The 16,955-nt window shown below is 36.6% G+C and overlaps 1 protein-coding gene across 4 annotated transcripts in view; it reads right to left on the reverse strand.

The window, feature by feature from the left end:
• CENPC (centromere protein C) overlaps nucleotides 1-16,955 on the reverse strand; it is an 88,939-nt gene that overhangs the window by 32,409 nt on the left and 39,575 nt on the right. For all 4 annotated transcript variants that reach the window (XM_061191422.1, XM_061191421.1, XM_061191420.1 and 1 more), the window contains exons 9-10: nucleotides 6,851-7,042; nucleotides 994-1,255 (exon numbers count right to left, since the gene is read on the reverse strand). In XM_061191422.1, the coding sequence (XP_061047405.1) occupies nucleotides 994-1,255; nucleotides 6,851-7,042 (454 nt within the window). The remainder of the gene's footprint in view (nucleotides 1-993; nucleotides 1,256-6,850; nucleotides 7,043-16,955) is intronic.

A 16,955-nucleotide genomic window follows, 5' to 3' on the forward strand; every position in this document is an offset into this window, starting at 1 on the left:
CAAGCTAATATAAATATGGAAGTCTGATATAAGACAGAGAGGGCATTACAAATCAGTGGGGGGAAATTCACTACTCAATGAACTGTTTAGATAGTATGCACTATAATGACATACACTAATGTATTTTAGAGCACTCTATCATTTATTTCAATACATCCCCACCACCTGCAGTTTCTCACAAATATGTATTAAGTATTTTTTTAATGAATGAATGAGTGAATGCTCTATCAAAAAGCAAAAATACTGGACTGAATGTCAATATTATGACATAGTATGAGTGTGTTTCATGTTTGGTAATTGCAATCATTGTTGCTTTTGTTGTGGTCATCCATGTACAATGCTTGGTGTCAGTCTATTTATCTCTTGTAAAAATAAAATACAGTGTGTGTGAAGAAAAAAAAAGAAAAAAAAAAAAGAAAAAGAAAAAAAAAGAAAAAAAAAAAAAAAAGAAAAAATGCATAAGAACAATACTTACCTCAGTAGGTTGTCGGGACTGATGAGTCATTGAAAACATCTAGTGAATACCTGATACATAGTAAGCACTAAAATATGTTAACTATTATCATCTTATGGGGAAAAGAATTAAGATGTATTCCTGATTATTGTAATTATATTAACCTCATTTAAAAGAAAGCAACTCAAACGATACACTTAAAAATCATTAAGATGACAAATTTTATGTTATATGTTTTTATCACAATTTTAAAAAAGGAAGGGATTGTTAGGCGACAATAATGTTTACCTTATTAAATTTATCACTCCACCCCATGTGCTATATATTATTCCCCATTTTAATATGAGGGAACATTCAGAGTACTATTTTGCCTGAGGTGTCACCCAGTTAATGGCAGAGCGTGGATTTACTAGCAGGTCTGTCAGACTGCAGACTCGTTTATGCTAACATTGCCTCTATATAAATGATTAAATAACATAGACAAATTATTAAATGCCAAACAAAAATAACTACATTGTATACATAAGAGACATTATTACCCAGAAGGATTAAGGTTTTTCTTCTCAGCTGGGTCTGCCTCACCGCTTTCCAATGGCTCATTCTGGGAACAACCGGAATCTTTAGCATTTAAAACCTTCTGTGCTCTTGAGCTGCCTTCATTAGCTCTCTTCTGCCTTTTAAATGGAATAGTTTTTTTCCCAGTATTCTGAGATGATTGGTTTGTTTTTTCAGCAGGTTTCTTTCTACTGTTATGATACAATGACAATTCACTTCTTACTGAAGAATTGCTAGAAAAAGGACCTAAAGTATTAAATGATAACCTAAAGTTAGTATAATGTTTGATTATTTGGCTCACTAAAATACCAACATGATTTATATTTTACATGTAAACACATACACACCCCAATCTCATAGGCTATATTTGTTTTCTTTTTTTTAAGATTTTTTTTGATGTGGACCATTTTTAAAGTCTTTATTGAATTTGTTACAATATTGTTTCTGTTTTATGTTTTGGTTTTTTTGGCCCCGAGGCATGTGGGATCTTAGCTCCCCGACCAGGGATCGAACCCGCACCCCCTACGCTGGAAGGCAGTCTCAACCACTGGACTGCCAGGGAAGTCCCTCACAGGCTATATTTGTTTTCAAGTTAAATTCATAAACTATGCAGCTCTTCAGTTTATAGATACATGTACCAAACCTTTTAAATTTATCACGAGTTTCCAAAACCATCCTCTCTGGCTCTGCCCACTACTCTTCTAGTCATCCTTAAGATCCTGGTATTTCCCCAGGGTCCCAGCTTCATCTTCTCACTCTATGTACCTTCTCTGAGGGACCTATCAACCCATAACTTTAATTACTATCTACATGCTGGTATCTATAATATTCACCTACCACTCTCCCCCAGATCTGCCACTCTGGTTTTATTTCCTATCTTAATGAAAAGTATAACTAACTACCCAGATGCCTAAATCAGAAATCTGAGTCATCCAAGACTCCTGTCCCTATCCACAAGCAATCCTAAATCCTGTCATTTTACTTTTTTTTAATGTCTCTCAAATCCTCTTCTTTTAAGCTCTGCTGCCTGTCATTAGGAGGGACTTTTATCATTTCTTATCTGGATCATTAAAACAGCCTCTTAACTGATCTCCTTTCTCTAGCCTTGCCATTCTTCAATCCATCCTTCACACTGCTTCAAGAATCATCCTTGGAAAACACAAACTGAATCATTACAATCCTGGTTAAAATCTTTTCGTGATTACCTATAGTTTAAGGATCAAGTCTAAATATTTTCAATTCTAATTTATTTCTACATCTAGAGTGCTTATTTCATTAATTGTAACTCTCAACACTCTCCTCCAAACAGACAAATCAAAAAAAAGGCAGCAGTACTGAACTATCTGCATTTCTCCAAAGCACTGATCTTAAATAGTCCCTAGACCAGCAGATCACCATCACTTGGGAATTTGTTTGAAATGCAAGTTCTCAGGCATTACCTCAGACCTACTAACTCAAAACTTTCAGAGTAGGGTCCTATAATTTGTGTTTTAACAACTCCTCCAGATAATTCTAATGAAACAACTTAAAAGATCAAGCTCTCAGCTCCAGATATCTACACATGCTATTTCTGCTTGAAACATTCCATCCTTTTTCCTCACCACACCCAATCACTTAGCTGACTCCTAATCCAATCTTCAGGAAGCCTTCTCTAATTCCCAAGGTTAAATTAGGTAGCTTTCTCTCAGTCCTTTGACAATGTTTATCATACATCTGATTGTTTACTTATCACTCTCTTCCAGCAAACTGGCAATCCTTAAGACCAAGATTGATGTTTTACCTATCTTTATATTCCTCATGCCTAACAGCAAGGGCAGGATTATGGTGAAGCAAGAGTAGCCTAGGGTAGAAAAAAATTTTTTCCCAGTTTTACTGGGAAAAAATTGACATATAACACTGTACAAGTTTAATGTACAGAATACAATAATTAATATATGTATATATTGCAAAATGATTATCAGAGAGTATATCTTAAAAGTTCTCATAAGGAAAAAATAAAAATTCTAACTAGGGTAGAAAATTTAAAAAGGTGTTTACTCCAAGTCACTCACACAACCCTAAGACGAAGTGTCTCCTTAAATTTCCCATTCTAGGTTGCTCGTTTGCCTCATCTAGACCTGGCCCAGCCTAACACCATTCCTGCCTCACAGTGGAAACTCAATAAATGTTTCTCGACATATATGAAAAAGCAGGAGGGTCACATGGACACTACAGGTAGTAGATCAAGAGTCAAGAAATCTGGGTTCCATTATTTTCCAATTCTAGCACAAAGGTCTATAACTTTAGGGGGAACTTATGTTGCTTTTCTATGCTTCAGACTTAGTTTCTTCTTCCATCAGATGAAGGAGTTTGGTGATCTGTAAGCATTCCTCCACTTTTGTGACTCCCTACTTGATCAGCAACCCAACACGTATCAGGACTGATACATTTCAGGTCTTTTTTGGTAAATTTTGGAGTTCCAGCATGCTTATCCAAGCTCTGTAAGATTTTTATTAATCCATATATTTACACGTTCACTGACCACAGTAGTTTCCAGCAACATGGGGCAAAAAGATGAGTTCTCCATAGAAGTAACAGTAGTAGTTAACATTTTAATACTAAGTATATGCCATTTAATACTTATAACAACTTAATGAGGTGGAAGTATTGGTAATCACATTTTACAGAGTGAGAAACTGAAAAAAGTAATCTCAAAGAGGAGGAATCATAATTTGAACTCAGATCTAACTCAAAAATCCAAGAAGAGCTGCACCAGAATAAACATTTCTTACTAGATTATAATTCAATAATTCGTAGCAACAAGACCTCACAGATACAGTGCCACATATGTACTAGTCTCTCACTTACTGATCTAAATGCCCCAGTCGACAGTACCTGCATATGTAAACGTTACCTTACCATACACCAATCTTTCCATGATCATCTCCTTTAAAAAATTCTACCAAAACAATAAATGTTTCATATTATACAGAAAAGAGCTGGCATAGCAGGCCTAAGAATGCTATCCTTTGAAAGGCCTGCTTGCAAAGTTAGCCCTTAGCCCTTGGGTAGCGTGTAGGCACTTGAATTTCAGGAGGGTTCCCATCATTTCATAACTGGTAAATGTGATTTAGTGTGCCTAAACTGCTTGTGCAAAAAATATGGTTTATGACGAATACTTGCTTTTCCTTCAGGGAGCCTGGAATTTTAGGACATGCCAGGCAGAGGGTACCTAGGTGACCATCGCCAATAAAAATCTTGGGAACTAAATCTCTAATGAGCTTCCCTGATAAACATTTTACACACTTGTCAAAACTCATCGCTAGAGGAACTAAGTGCGTCCTGTATGAATGCACTGGGAGAAGACTCTTGGAAGCTTGCACACGATTTCCTTCAGACTTTGTCCGTGTAACTTTTTCTCCGCTGATTTTGCTTTGTATCCTATCACTACAAGGTAACTTCAGACTTCCATCATCACCTTTCCCACTTCACTTTTACCTGATGACCCTGCTTACTATTCCACTGAGAAAACAAAAATGTTCAGAAGAGTACAACTTCACTGTGTGGCTGAACTACACTGACTCCATTTTGTCAGCTCCTTCTTAGTCCCACCCCCTTCCCCTCAGTGTGACTGAGCTTTAGCCTCCTCAAAAGGAATGTGCCCAAGCCAGATAACGTTCCCTATCAACTTTTATCCTTGCCTTAATCTGATATGAAAACTGGAAGAATGCCTTTACTGACTCAGATGGTTAATGGTCATGAGACCCGCGGAGGGGAGGAAAAGCCCTGGTTCCTATCTGTGCAGATGTGCTTCTCACTAGTAGTCAGAATCTATTTTTAGCTTTGGCCCCTTTAAATCCCCCTGTACTCATTTTGGCTGTGCGGAGCGCAGCTGCGAATGCCTCTGGATCATCAACCACCTGATCCTGCCTTTACACCCAAAATAAACTTTATAATTGCACTTTATGGAGTTGCCTGGTTTTTCAGTCTCAAAGTTCCTTCTCAGTTCGGAGGATATTATTCAGTGTCTCCACTGCCCAACATTTACCTTCGCACAATCAACTCTACCAACCTATTTCTAAGTGTCGCCATATAACCTGCCTTTCCTCTTTTATGTGATATACTGTCCTTGCTCCTGTCTAGAGCTAACCCTTTTACTATGGACTGGACCACACCCTACTCCTTGCCTACACAAGGACTGTGATCCTATATTTATCCTCTACCTTTCTACAAGGTCGTTTTAATGAGCAGATAAGCTGATGTAGTATCTTGCATATTAAAAGAGAGAGAGACACCTTCCCTTGACCCCACATCTGCTATGTCCCTTTATCTTACTGTCTTTCCTACCTCACTTCCTACACTCCCTTGAACCCCACCTCCAAATCAGGCTTTTGGTCTCATCATTCTACAGAAACAATTTTTATCAAGATGACCAACAACCTCCATGTTGCCCAAACCATACTGTCAAGTCTTAGCTCTCATCTAATTCAGGCCATGAGCAGTATTTAAAATAGTTCATCACCCAATACTTAAAATGCTTTCATTACTTCACTTCCATAACCCTAAGTTCTCCTCATTTTCCTTTAATCTCACTAACTGCTCCTTTTCAGTCCTTTTGATGGATCTTCCTTTCTCTTCCCTACTCCTAACATTGGAGTCTCCCAGGACTCAATTATTAGCTTTCTTTCTTCTCCAAGTATAGTCTATTACTAGATGATTTCAAGTAGTCCTGAAGTTTTAACAATCACCTCTATATTGATAACTCCCTAATTATATGTCCTCCCAGATCTTTCCCCCCAACTTTAGACTCATTTTATCAAGCTATCTCCTCAGTATATCTACTTCGATATCTAATTAACATATTACAACCTAAAATCTTGATATCCTTCCCAAATCTGCCTCTCTCATCTCAGTAAACCTTTCCTCACCTCAGCAAACAGTAGATCCATTCTTCTGCTTGTCCAGGCAGAAAAATCTGAATCATCCTTGATGCCAGCTCTCACTCCAATTCATCAGTACTTTCTGTGAGTTACCTTCAAAAATATCCTGAATCCAACCATTTCCATTCTCTTCCCTCCAACCACCTCCTAACCACTCTCCATGCTTCCACTTTTGCCCAGTCCTAGTTCCCTCCCTACATTGCAGTAAAAATAATCCTTTTAAAAGATAAGTCAATCAGGTCACTTTATTGCTTAAAATTGTCCAGTAGCTTCCCAATACACTTTGTCTAAACTCATTATCACAGCCTGCTTCTCTGACTTCATCTGCCCTGGCTTACTCTCTTCTTCAGCCATACTGACTTTTTGACATTCCTCAAGCTTTTCCAGCATGGTCCATCAGTATTTTTATTATACTAATACTGTTCCCTTGGTCTGGAATGCTCCACACCAAATTATTTACATGGCTCCCTCCTTCACTTTATTCATATATGTGCTCTGAAAGATCCTAATCAACTCTTACTGCTACCTTTTACAAAAACAATATTCTGCTCCATTCTCCTATCTACTCCCAGTTCTGCCATTTACTTCCCAACTCTAATCTTTATGTGCCTTGTTTTTCTCAATTACCCATCACTGAATGAATTATATATCTATATTGTTGATCTTCCTCCAGTAGAATGTAAGTCCTATAAGAGCAGCAATTTTTCATTTTTGGTTTTATTCTTCCACAGCTGTATCCCTATATCTAGAATACTGTATATGGTAAAGCCTCATAAATATCTTTATAATTAATTGATTTAATATTTCTATTGATGATCCAATTTAAATTTTTTCCTCATGAGATTTTTCTCAAGAGAATGGGAGTATAAATCAAACATAGAGGCTCTTATAGAATGAACATAATTTAAATAAAAATACTTACTCTGCTCTGATTTTACCACCCACCAATTAGATGGATGTCTGGAAATTCTTCGACTTCTTGTGACAGTTGAAGTCAATTCTTCAGGTACAATTTTGTTCTTCTTGGACCCATCTGAAAAACGCTTCTTTTTGCATTTCTTATCTTTCTTCTGATTCTCTGCATGAGGAACATTGGTGCTACCTTTCTTGCTTCCTAAAATAAAGAATAAAAACAATTCAAAACCTACTACACCAAAGAATATTCAGAAAACCAGAGCAGATTATTAAAAAAACCCTCTCAATTATAGGAACTTCTTGAATTTATTCTGTGGGCTTCTTTTCATCTCTATTTTTTAAAAGTCACATGTTCTCAATAAAATCTACAACTTTCTGTCAGTTAAATGCAAACTTTTCACATTGTCTGATAACTAACATATACTCCTGAATCAAAAAAAAAAAAAGTATACTCTGAAAAGGAAAAATGAAATATATGACTCCTTCCACTACTAAAGTCCCATGTAAAAAAAGGTTAACTACTGCTTTTCTTTTTTAAAATAATTCATGATTTTTGTCAATCTAATTTATGGAAGAGAATATTTTAAGGAAGTTTTCAATAAAGAGATCTTTCCTATATGAAGGAAAAAAGATTGTTTCTTTAAACAGAATTTAAAGAGGAAAAAGAATTTTTAAAACAATGAATATGGCAAGCAACAAAAAGCTAATGAAAAGGTTTGGCGTCAGTAGTAACTTCACTTTACTACAAAAGCAGGTAGATAAGAAAAGATCTAAGAAAAGGGACAGATAAATTCTAGTTTTGTTTTTGAGACTGACAACCAGGAAGAAGGGGAAATCAGAGAAATAGAAGCTATTTTAATACAAATATTGCATCTAAAAGATGTACAACCACCAAAATGAGTTTAAAAATGGAAATTTTCTTTTTTTCAGGAGATTTAAACATTAGATGTTAGTAGATGTAATGAAAAATTTTCTCGACCAATGAGTAAATCAAGAAACCAGCATTTTTAAGTTTCTGACACAAAGATTTCTATGAGACCCAAAGAAGGAGTTAAAATCATATCAAGTAGGAAACTCATAGAGTAAATGAACTGCATAAAAGTATATAAGATCAGGGGCAGCGGCCAAGATGGTGGAGTAGGAAGACCCTGAGCTCACCTCCTCCCACAGGCACACTAAAATTACAACTATTTACAGAGCAACTATTGATGAGAACAATGTGAAGGCTAGCAGAAAAGACCTTCCACAACAAAAGATATAAAGAAGGAACCACAATAAGACAGGCAGAGATAAGGGAGAGTCAAGACCCAGGGTGGGCAACCTACAAACAGGAGGATAATTACAATTGCATGGTTTTTTCCAGGCAGCCACAGGTCTGAGCCCCACACTGGGCTCCCCTGACTAGGGTTCCTGTACCAGGAAGACAAGCCCCCCAAAGTTTGGCTTTGAAGGCCAGTGAGGCTTACTTTCACAAGAACCTGAGGGCTACAGGAAATACATACTCCACTCTTAACAGGCAAAGGCACTGTAATTAAAACGGCAAAATCTCAAATACTCCAAGGCCCAGGGCAGAAGCAGTAATTTGAAAGAAGCCTGTGTCAGAACCACCCGCTGATCTTGGAGACCCTCCCAGAGAGGCAGGAGGCAACTGGAGCTCACCCTGGTGACACAGACACTGGTTGCAGTCATTTTGGGGAGCTTGTTCTATCACAAGGACACTGTTGTCGGCAAGCACAATTTTGGAATCCTCTCTCTAGCTTATTAGTGCCAGAACCCAGATCCTCCCACCAGCTGGTTGGCACCGGTCCTGGGACACCCGAGGCCAAGAAGCTAGCCTAGTGGGGACCCAGCCCTACTCACCAGTGAGCCAGCACTATCCGCTGGACCCCTGGGACCCCACAGCCAACCACCAGGACTCAGCCCTACCCACCATCAGGCTGACACCAGCTCCAGGAATCCCAGGGCCCTACAGCCAAAAATCCCAGGACCCAGATCTGCTCACCAGTGAATTTACACCAGCTCCAGGACACCCTGGGCCTCATAGCCACCCATGTCAGGAACAGGTCCTGCCCACCAGCAGACAACATCAACCCCAGGAACCACCTCCCCAGGCCACAGCCCTGCACACCAGCAGGCCAACACTAGCTCCAAGACCGCCAGCACCACATCCAGCCACCCCAGGACCTGGCTCCGCCCACCAGCAGCCAGCAGCCTCCACATTATGCAGGGCCAGAAAACCAACCAGATGGGGGCAAGCCTGCCTACCAGTGCACCCACAGTAATCAACCTGCCACAACTGAAGGGCCAACTCAGCCCACACAGGGCACCCCGAGAGCATATAGCTTTGATGACCAGAGGGCAGGTCACTGCTGGGCACCCACTGGACATCTCATAAGGAAGGTCACTTCCCCAAGATTGGAACTGTAACCAACCTACTAAACACATAGAAATAAAAAGAGAATTAGGCAAAATGAGGTGACAGAGGAATATGTTCCAAACAAAGGAACAAGATAAATCCCTAGAAGAACTAAATGAAATGGAGTTAACCCATTTACCCAATAAAAAGTTCAAGATAATGATCTTAATAAAGATGCTCAAAGAACTAGGGAGAATGGATGAACACAGTGAGAAATTAGAAGTTTCTAACAAAGACTTAGAAATTATAAAGAAGAACCAAACAGAGCTGAAGAAATACAATAACTAAAACTAAAAATACACTGGAAGGAATCAACAGCAGATAGATGCTACAGAGGTATGGATCAGTGAACTGTAAGACAGAGTAGTGGAAATCATTCAAGCTGAAGAGAAAAAAGAAAAAGAAATGAGGACAGTTTAAGAGATATGTGGGACAAAAACATCAAGCGTACTACCATTCACATTATAAAGGTCCCAGAAAAAGAGAGAGAAAAGGGGCGGAGAACATATTTGAAGACATAATAACTGAAAAGTTCCCTAATGAGGTAAAAGAAACAAACGGTCAGGTTCAGGAAGCACAGAGAGTCCCAAACAAGATCAACCCAAAGAGGACCACAGTAACACACAATGAAATTAAAATGGCATATGACCCAGCAATCCCACTCCTGGGCATATACCCAAACAATTATAGTTTAATTAGAAAAGATACATGAACCCCTATGTTCACAGCAGCACTATTTACAATAGCCAAGGCATGGAAACAACCTAACTGTTCACTGAAAGATGAATGGATAAAGATGTTATATATATATGGAATAGAATATTAGTCATAAAAAAGAATGAAATAATGCCATCTGTAGCAACATGGATGGACCTAGAGATTATCATACTAAGTGAAGTCAGAAAGAGAAAGACAAATACCACATGATATCACTTCTATGTGAATCTAAAATACAACACAAATGAACATATCTATGAAACTGAAATAGATTCACAGACATAGAGAACAGACTTGTGGTTGCCAGGGGGGAGGGAGAGTGGGGAGGGAAGGACTGGGAGCTTGGGATTAGCAGATGCAACCTATTATATATAGGATGGATAAACAAGGACCTACTGTATAGCACAGGGAACTATATTCAATATCCTGTGATAAACCATAATAGAAAAGAATATGAAAAGGATGTATATATGTATAACTGAGTCACTGTGCTGTACAGCAGAAAGTAACACAACATTGTAAATCAACTATACGTCAATAAATTTTTTTAAAAAATAAGTTAAAATGGCAAAAAAAAAAAAAAGATTAAAAAGAGAATATTAAGAGCAGCAAGGGAAAAGCAACTAGTTACATACAAGGGCACTTCCATAAGGCTACTGGCTGACTTTTCAGCAGAAATTCTGCAGGCCAGAAGGGAGTAGCACAATATATTTAAAGTGACAAAAGGGAAAAAACCTACAAACAAGACTATCCGGCAAGGCTATCATTCAGATTTGAAAGACAGATCAAAAGTTTTATAGACAAGCAAAATCTAAAAGAGTTCGGCACCATGAAACCAGGTTTATAAAAAGTGTTAAAGGGACTTTAGCCACAACTAGGAATATAAAAATCATGAAAGGAAAAATCTCATTGGTAAAGGCAAATATACAGCAAAGGTAGTAGATCAACCACGTATAAACTTAGTAGAAAGGTTAAAGGACAAAAGTAGTAAGTCGTCTATATCCACAACGAGTTGTTAAGGGATAAATAAAACATGATGTATATACGATGTCAAAAAATTTTAAGCATGGTAAATAGGGGGTAAAATGCAGGGTTGTTAAAATGCGTTCAAACTTAAGAGATCAGCAACTTAAAATAATCATGTAATACATATAGATTGCTATATATAAACTCCATGCTAACCACAAGCCAAAAAGCCATAACAGACATATACACAAAAAGGAAAAAAGAATCCAAACATAACACTAAAGGTAGACATCAAATCACAAGGGAAGAGAGCAAAAGAAGGAACAAAAAATAACTACAAAACTATTAACAAAATGGCAATAAATAAATACCTATTAATAATTACTTTAAATGTAAATAGACTAAATGCTCCAATCAAAAGAAATAAGAGTGACTGAAAAATAAGACCCATATAGATGCTACCTACAAGAGACTCACTTCAGATCTAAAGACACACACAGACTGAAAGTGAGGGAATGGTATTCCAGGAAAATCAAAAGGAAGCTGGGGTAGCAATACTTATTTCAGACAAAACAGACTTTAAAACAAAAACTTTAACAAGAAACAAAGAAGGACATTATATAATGATTAAGGGATCAATCCAAGGAGAAGATATAACAATTGTAAATATATATGCATCCAACATTGGAGCACTTAAATACATAAAGCAAATACTAACAGATATAAAGGGAGAAACTGACAGTAAAGATAATAGTAGGGAACTGTAAGCCCCACTTACATCAATGGACAGATCATCCAGACAGAAAATCAACAAGAAAACACTGGCCTTAAACGACATATTAAATCAGATGGAATTAAAAGATATATACAGAACATTCCATCCAAATTTTGCGTGCCCATGGAACATTCTGCAGGATGGATCACACGGTAGGCCACAAGTCTCAGTAAACGTAAGAAGACTGCAATCATATTAAGCAACATTTCTGACCACAGTGCTATGAGACTAGAAAACAAGTATAAAAACATAAACATGGGGAGGGGATATGGAAGAAAAGAAATAGAGGAGGGAAATTAAGAGGTATAAAGTTCCAGCTGCAAATAAATGAGTCATGGGTATGAAACATATGGTGTTGGAATATAATCAATAACTATGTAACATCTTTGTATGGTGACAGATCTTAACTAGATGTGTCATGGCAATCAGCTTGAAATGTACAGAAATACTGAATCACTACGTTGTGTGACAAGAACACAGTGTTGTAGTCAATTATACTTCAAAAACAAATAATCTCATAGAAAAATAGATCAGATCTGTGGTTATCAGAGGTTGCGGGGGTGGAAGGAGAATTTTATGAAGGTAGTCAAAAGGTACAAACTTCCAATTATAACAGAAATAATTACTAGGAATGTAATGTACAACATGATAAATATAATTAATACTGCTGTACATTATGTATGACAGTTGTTAACAGAGTAAATCCAAAGAGTTCTCATCACAAGGAAAATAATTTTCTTCTACTTCCTTAATTCTGTATCTCTATGAGATGATAGATGTTCACTAAACTTGTTGTGGTAATCATTTCATGATGTATGTAAGTGAAATCATTATGCTGTATACTTTAAACTTACATAGTGTTGTATGTCAATGATATCTCAATAAAACTGGAAGAAAAAAACAAACAGAAAATAGTATATAAGGCCAACAGAGCAGGCAATATATATAACCACATAATTAAGTATTAAATTATACAGAATAAAAAGAAGAAAGGACAGCATAATAGGGGTTGAAATCTGGACATACAAGACTAGAGCTATCACTAAGAAGGTAAATTTGGGGAACTAATTCAGACAGAGTTGATATCTAATGCAAAGAAAAAATGTTCTCAAGGTATGAATGTAAAGGAAGAACAGAAGGAAAACTATTAAACTTGGGAAATATAGAGACAGTCATCAAAATTTATAGATGAACTGAGAAAAAGTAATCAATAAAAAGACACAGAAGGAAATCAAACAAAGAACATGCAGATATTATAGTATCAGAAGTTAGCTAGTGCTTAATTAGGCTAGAATGAAAACTACACCTTAGTCATCTTTATTACCTATAACATATAACATTATGTTTGGTACACAGGCTCTCAATAAATAGGCATCAAAATAATGAATTCAGGTTGAAGCCTATATTTCACTAGGCAGTGATACTGGCAAAACTGCTACCCAGCATGAGCTATTTTAGATATTATCTAAATTTTGATACTCAAAATGTGGTTCACAAACCAGCTATACCAGCATCACCTGGAATAGACTGTTTAGAAATACAGAATCTTGGGTCCCACCCCAGACCTACTAAATCAGTTTATTAATCAGTATTTTAACAAGACCCTCAGTGAATTCAAATGCACATGCAAATATGAAAAGCACTGTTCTAGGTGCTTTAGTCATTCTCCCAGTTAAATCTGATTGGGGAGTAGAGGGATAAAGGATAAAATGAGCCAAATTCTGTCATGAACCCTTACAGCAGTATCACTCTCTGATTCTACTTTAAGAATAAGTTACAGGATTTGGCAATACTTTAAATTTGGGATAAAATGCTGATAAAAGAGAACTGATTCATTCTTATAAGGTATATTCACCTTAATTATACTCAACCAGGCACAAAAATTTTAATTAAAAAAAGAAAATAATCTATTTTACCAATATTATGTTTAATAGTATCAACCAATACTTTTGAAGTGATGACAATGGAAGACATTAGAAGAGTTACCACAAAGTAAACCTTGTCAGTAAATAAGATCTTTTAGGGAGTAGATATAGAAAATAATAAAGAGTCAATTTACAAAACACTAAAGCAAGAATGAGAACTTTCAACATGGTTGACAGTGATTAGTAGTTTAAGGAATTATTTGTACAACAGCAAGAATCCTCACTGATGAGCATCATTTTCCAGCCCCTCTCCAATCTCATCTCTCTTCTCCAACTTCTTTTCTTCTATTTCTTCCCTTCTTGTTCTTCCCTTACGCTTCTCAAAAATATCCTCAGGAACTGCTCTAACAAATGAGAGGTGCTTATGATGTCAGAGATTATGGTCCATGTTCATGAATTGACTCAAACAAACACTAATGTGAATAATGATTTAAAGCAAAAGAATGTGAGGGGGAAAATGCTATCATCAAAGATTTATTCAGACAGTGATACAGGAAAAAAAAAAATCATACAAAGTAAAAAACAAACCAATTAAGAACATCATTTCAGAATCCAGTTCCAGATCAGGAAAGGTTAAAAACTGAATGACAACAAATTTAGAAAACTAATAAAAAGGAACATATACAGAAAATAAAGCTGATATATGAAACAGCTGGTAATGTGAAGAGAGGTGACTTAGAACTGAGGAGACATATGTCATAAGCAGGGAAACAACTAGAAAAGAGGTGACTACTGTAGAAAATTTTGCATATTTACATGTACAGGAATAGTATTCTGAAGGTGGGCATTTTTAAATAAACACTGCAAAAGTATTCATTCAAAATAGAGTAATACTTCTGTCACTGTTGATAATATATTCCAGTGACCCACAGAAATGCTAAGGCTAAGATATGGGGGCTATTTTAGGAATAGGATAGATATAGTCCCTGTTCTCATGGAGCTTTCTGTCCAGACTCTAGAGTACAAGACAAATTCAGCAAGTAATTATATGTCTGAAAATGAAGACTGCTATTAGAGCAAATATAGGAACATACTGGGTTGAGGGATAATTATCAAGGAAAGTGATATTTAAACTGAGTACAAAGCTTGGTAAGGAACCCAGAGTATATTTAGGAAAAATTGTCTAAGTAAAAGGAAGAGGGCTTCTCTGGTGGTGCAGTGGTTAAGAATCCGCCTGCCAATGCAGGGGAAACGGGTTCGAGCCCTGGTCCGGGAAGATCCCACATGCCACAGAGCAACTAAGCCCGTGCGCCACAACTACTGAGCCTGCACTCTAGACCCCGCGAGCCACAACTACTGAAGCCTACGCACCTAGAGCCCGTGCTCCGCAACAAGAAGCCACAGCAGTGAGAAGCCCATGCACCACAACAAAGAGTAGCCCCCGCTCGCCACAACTAGAGAAAGCGCGTGCACAGCAACGAAGACCCAGTGCAGCCAAAAATAAATAAATTAATTAATTAAAAAAAAAAAAAGGAAGAGCATATTTAAAGGCCCACAGTTGTGAAAGTGGTCTGTTCATGGAACTGGAAAAATTTCATTATAAAGCAAGCCAGGAGATGAATCTGGAGAGGAATAGAAAAGTGAGAGGGTATATATGCATAAACTGCTACAATACTCTAAGAAATAAATTACTCTAGCTTCGCTAAGGGGAGTAGCAGGAGCAATGGAGAGAAATAACAGATTTGAAAGCTACTTAGGAAGAAGTCAAAAGACTTACTGACTTTATATGGTTTGCTAGGTAAAGAAAACAGGAACTAAAGATGAATCAGATTTCTTTCTTGAGCTAATAGATTTATTATGGCTCCATTTATGAAGATACTGAAAACGAGAGGAGGAAGAAGTTTGAAGGAATTTAGTTCCCAGCATGTTCAGCTTGAGAAGCCTGTGAGACAACAAAAGTAGAAAAGTTAATTTGCTCAATCCAGGTCATCAGTTTAGGCATTACAAGAGTATGTCAAGTGCTTGTGAACTAAAGGAAAATTATCTTCTGAGTAAAATATCTTTGGAATTAAATTATCTCAATATTTTTAGTCTTTGAAAACTGATGTGGCTGGCAGAATAATAGCCTCCTAAAGATGCACCCACCCTAATAACAAAATCTGTGAAAATATTATCTTACATGGCAAGAGACTTTAGAGATATGATTAACGTTATAAACCTTAAAATAGTGAGATTATCCTGGATTATCCAGGTTGGCCCAATCTAATGACATGTGTCCCTAAAAGCTGTGGTAAGAGGGAGAGAGATGGGATGATGGAAGAGAGGCAAGAGAAATTTGAAACAATAAAAAGGCTGGCATTGCGGGTTTTGAGGATGTAAAAGGAGAACCATGATTTAAGGAACACAGGCGATTTCAAGAAGGCAGAAAAAGCAAGGAAACAGATCCTCTCCTAGAACCACCAAAAAGGAACAAAAAACCTTGTCAACACCTGGATTTTGCCCCAGTAAAATCCATTTCAGACTCCTGACTCACAGAACGGTAAGATAATAAATGTGTGTTGTTTTAAGCCACTAAGTATGTAGTAAGTTGTTATGAGAGCAAAAGAAAATTAATACAGAATGCTATACTCACTAATGAACCTAGATAAGAAAATTTTAATATACATGAAAATTAGTGTACAATATATAGCAGGTACTCAATAAGTCTTTAACATTTATAATTTCAGAGAGTATCTTGCAAGTACACTTTCTTGATGTAATGTTTTTTCCTAAGAAATTACAGATAAATCAAAATTTTGTACCTTCAAATTTTGTGAATTCATATTCTACTTAAAGAACTAGTAAGAAAAATGCTTTCTTGTAATGTTAAGTATCACCTTCAGTTTAGTCAGATTCTCCATGTTGTATTTCCTTAAAATGAACAACTGCTAACAAGAAACTGAAATAAGCAAAAAAATAAAGAATAATTCCAATAAAAAAGATGTGGTACACATCTGACATTTATAAGAGGGCCACAAAATAGGTCACTTTTCCTTCTATTCTAAGCAGAATTTTTCAAACATGCAAAGGCACATACAGGCAAAATTGAAGTCTGACAACTATTATTTCAGGTGATATAAAGTCTATGTTATAGACTATACAAAAAGAAAGCTAAAATAACTGAGTGGTAACTATATTAAAGTGAAACTTTTTTTATTAAAAACTAGCTTAAATATTGTACTTTAATATACTCTCTCTTCCCTTTATATCCACAATAGAGTATAGTATACTTAGAACCTTCAGGCGCAAAAACATTTTTGGTCAAGAAAATTTCCCCATTAAATAACAGTTTTTCCATTTGAACATCAAAAACGTTTTCACTTATTTCAAAACT

The sequence above is a fragment of the Eubalaena glacialis genome, chromosome 5, assembly GCF_028564815.1.
Source record: "Eubalaena glacialis isolate mEubGla1 chromosome 5, mEubGla1.1.hap2.+ XY, whole genome shotgun sequence".
NCBI lineage: Eukaryota > Metazoa > Chordata > Mammalia > Artiodactyla > Balaenidae > Eubalaena > Eubalaena glacialis.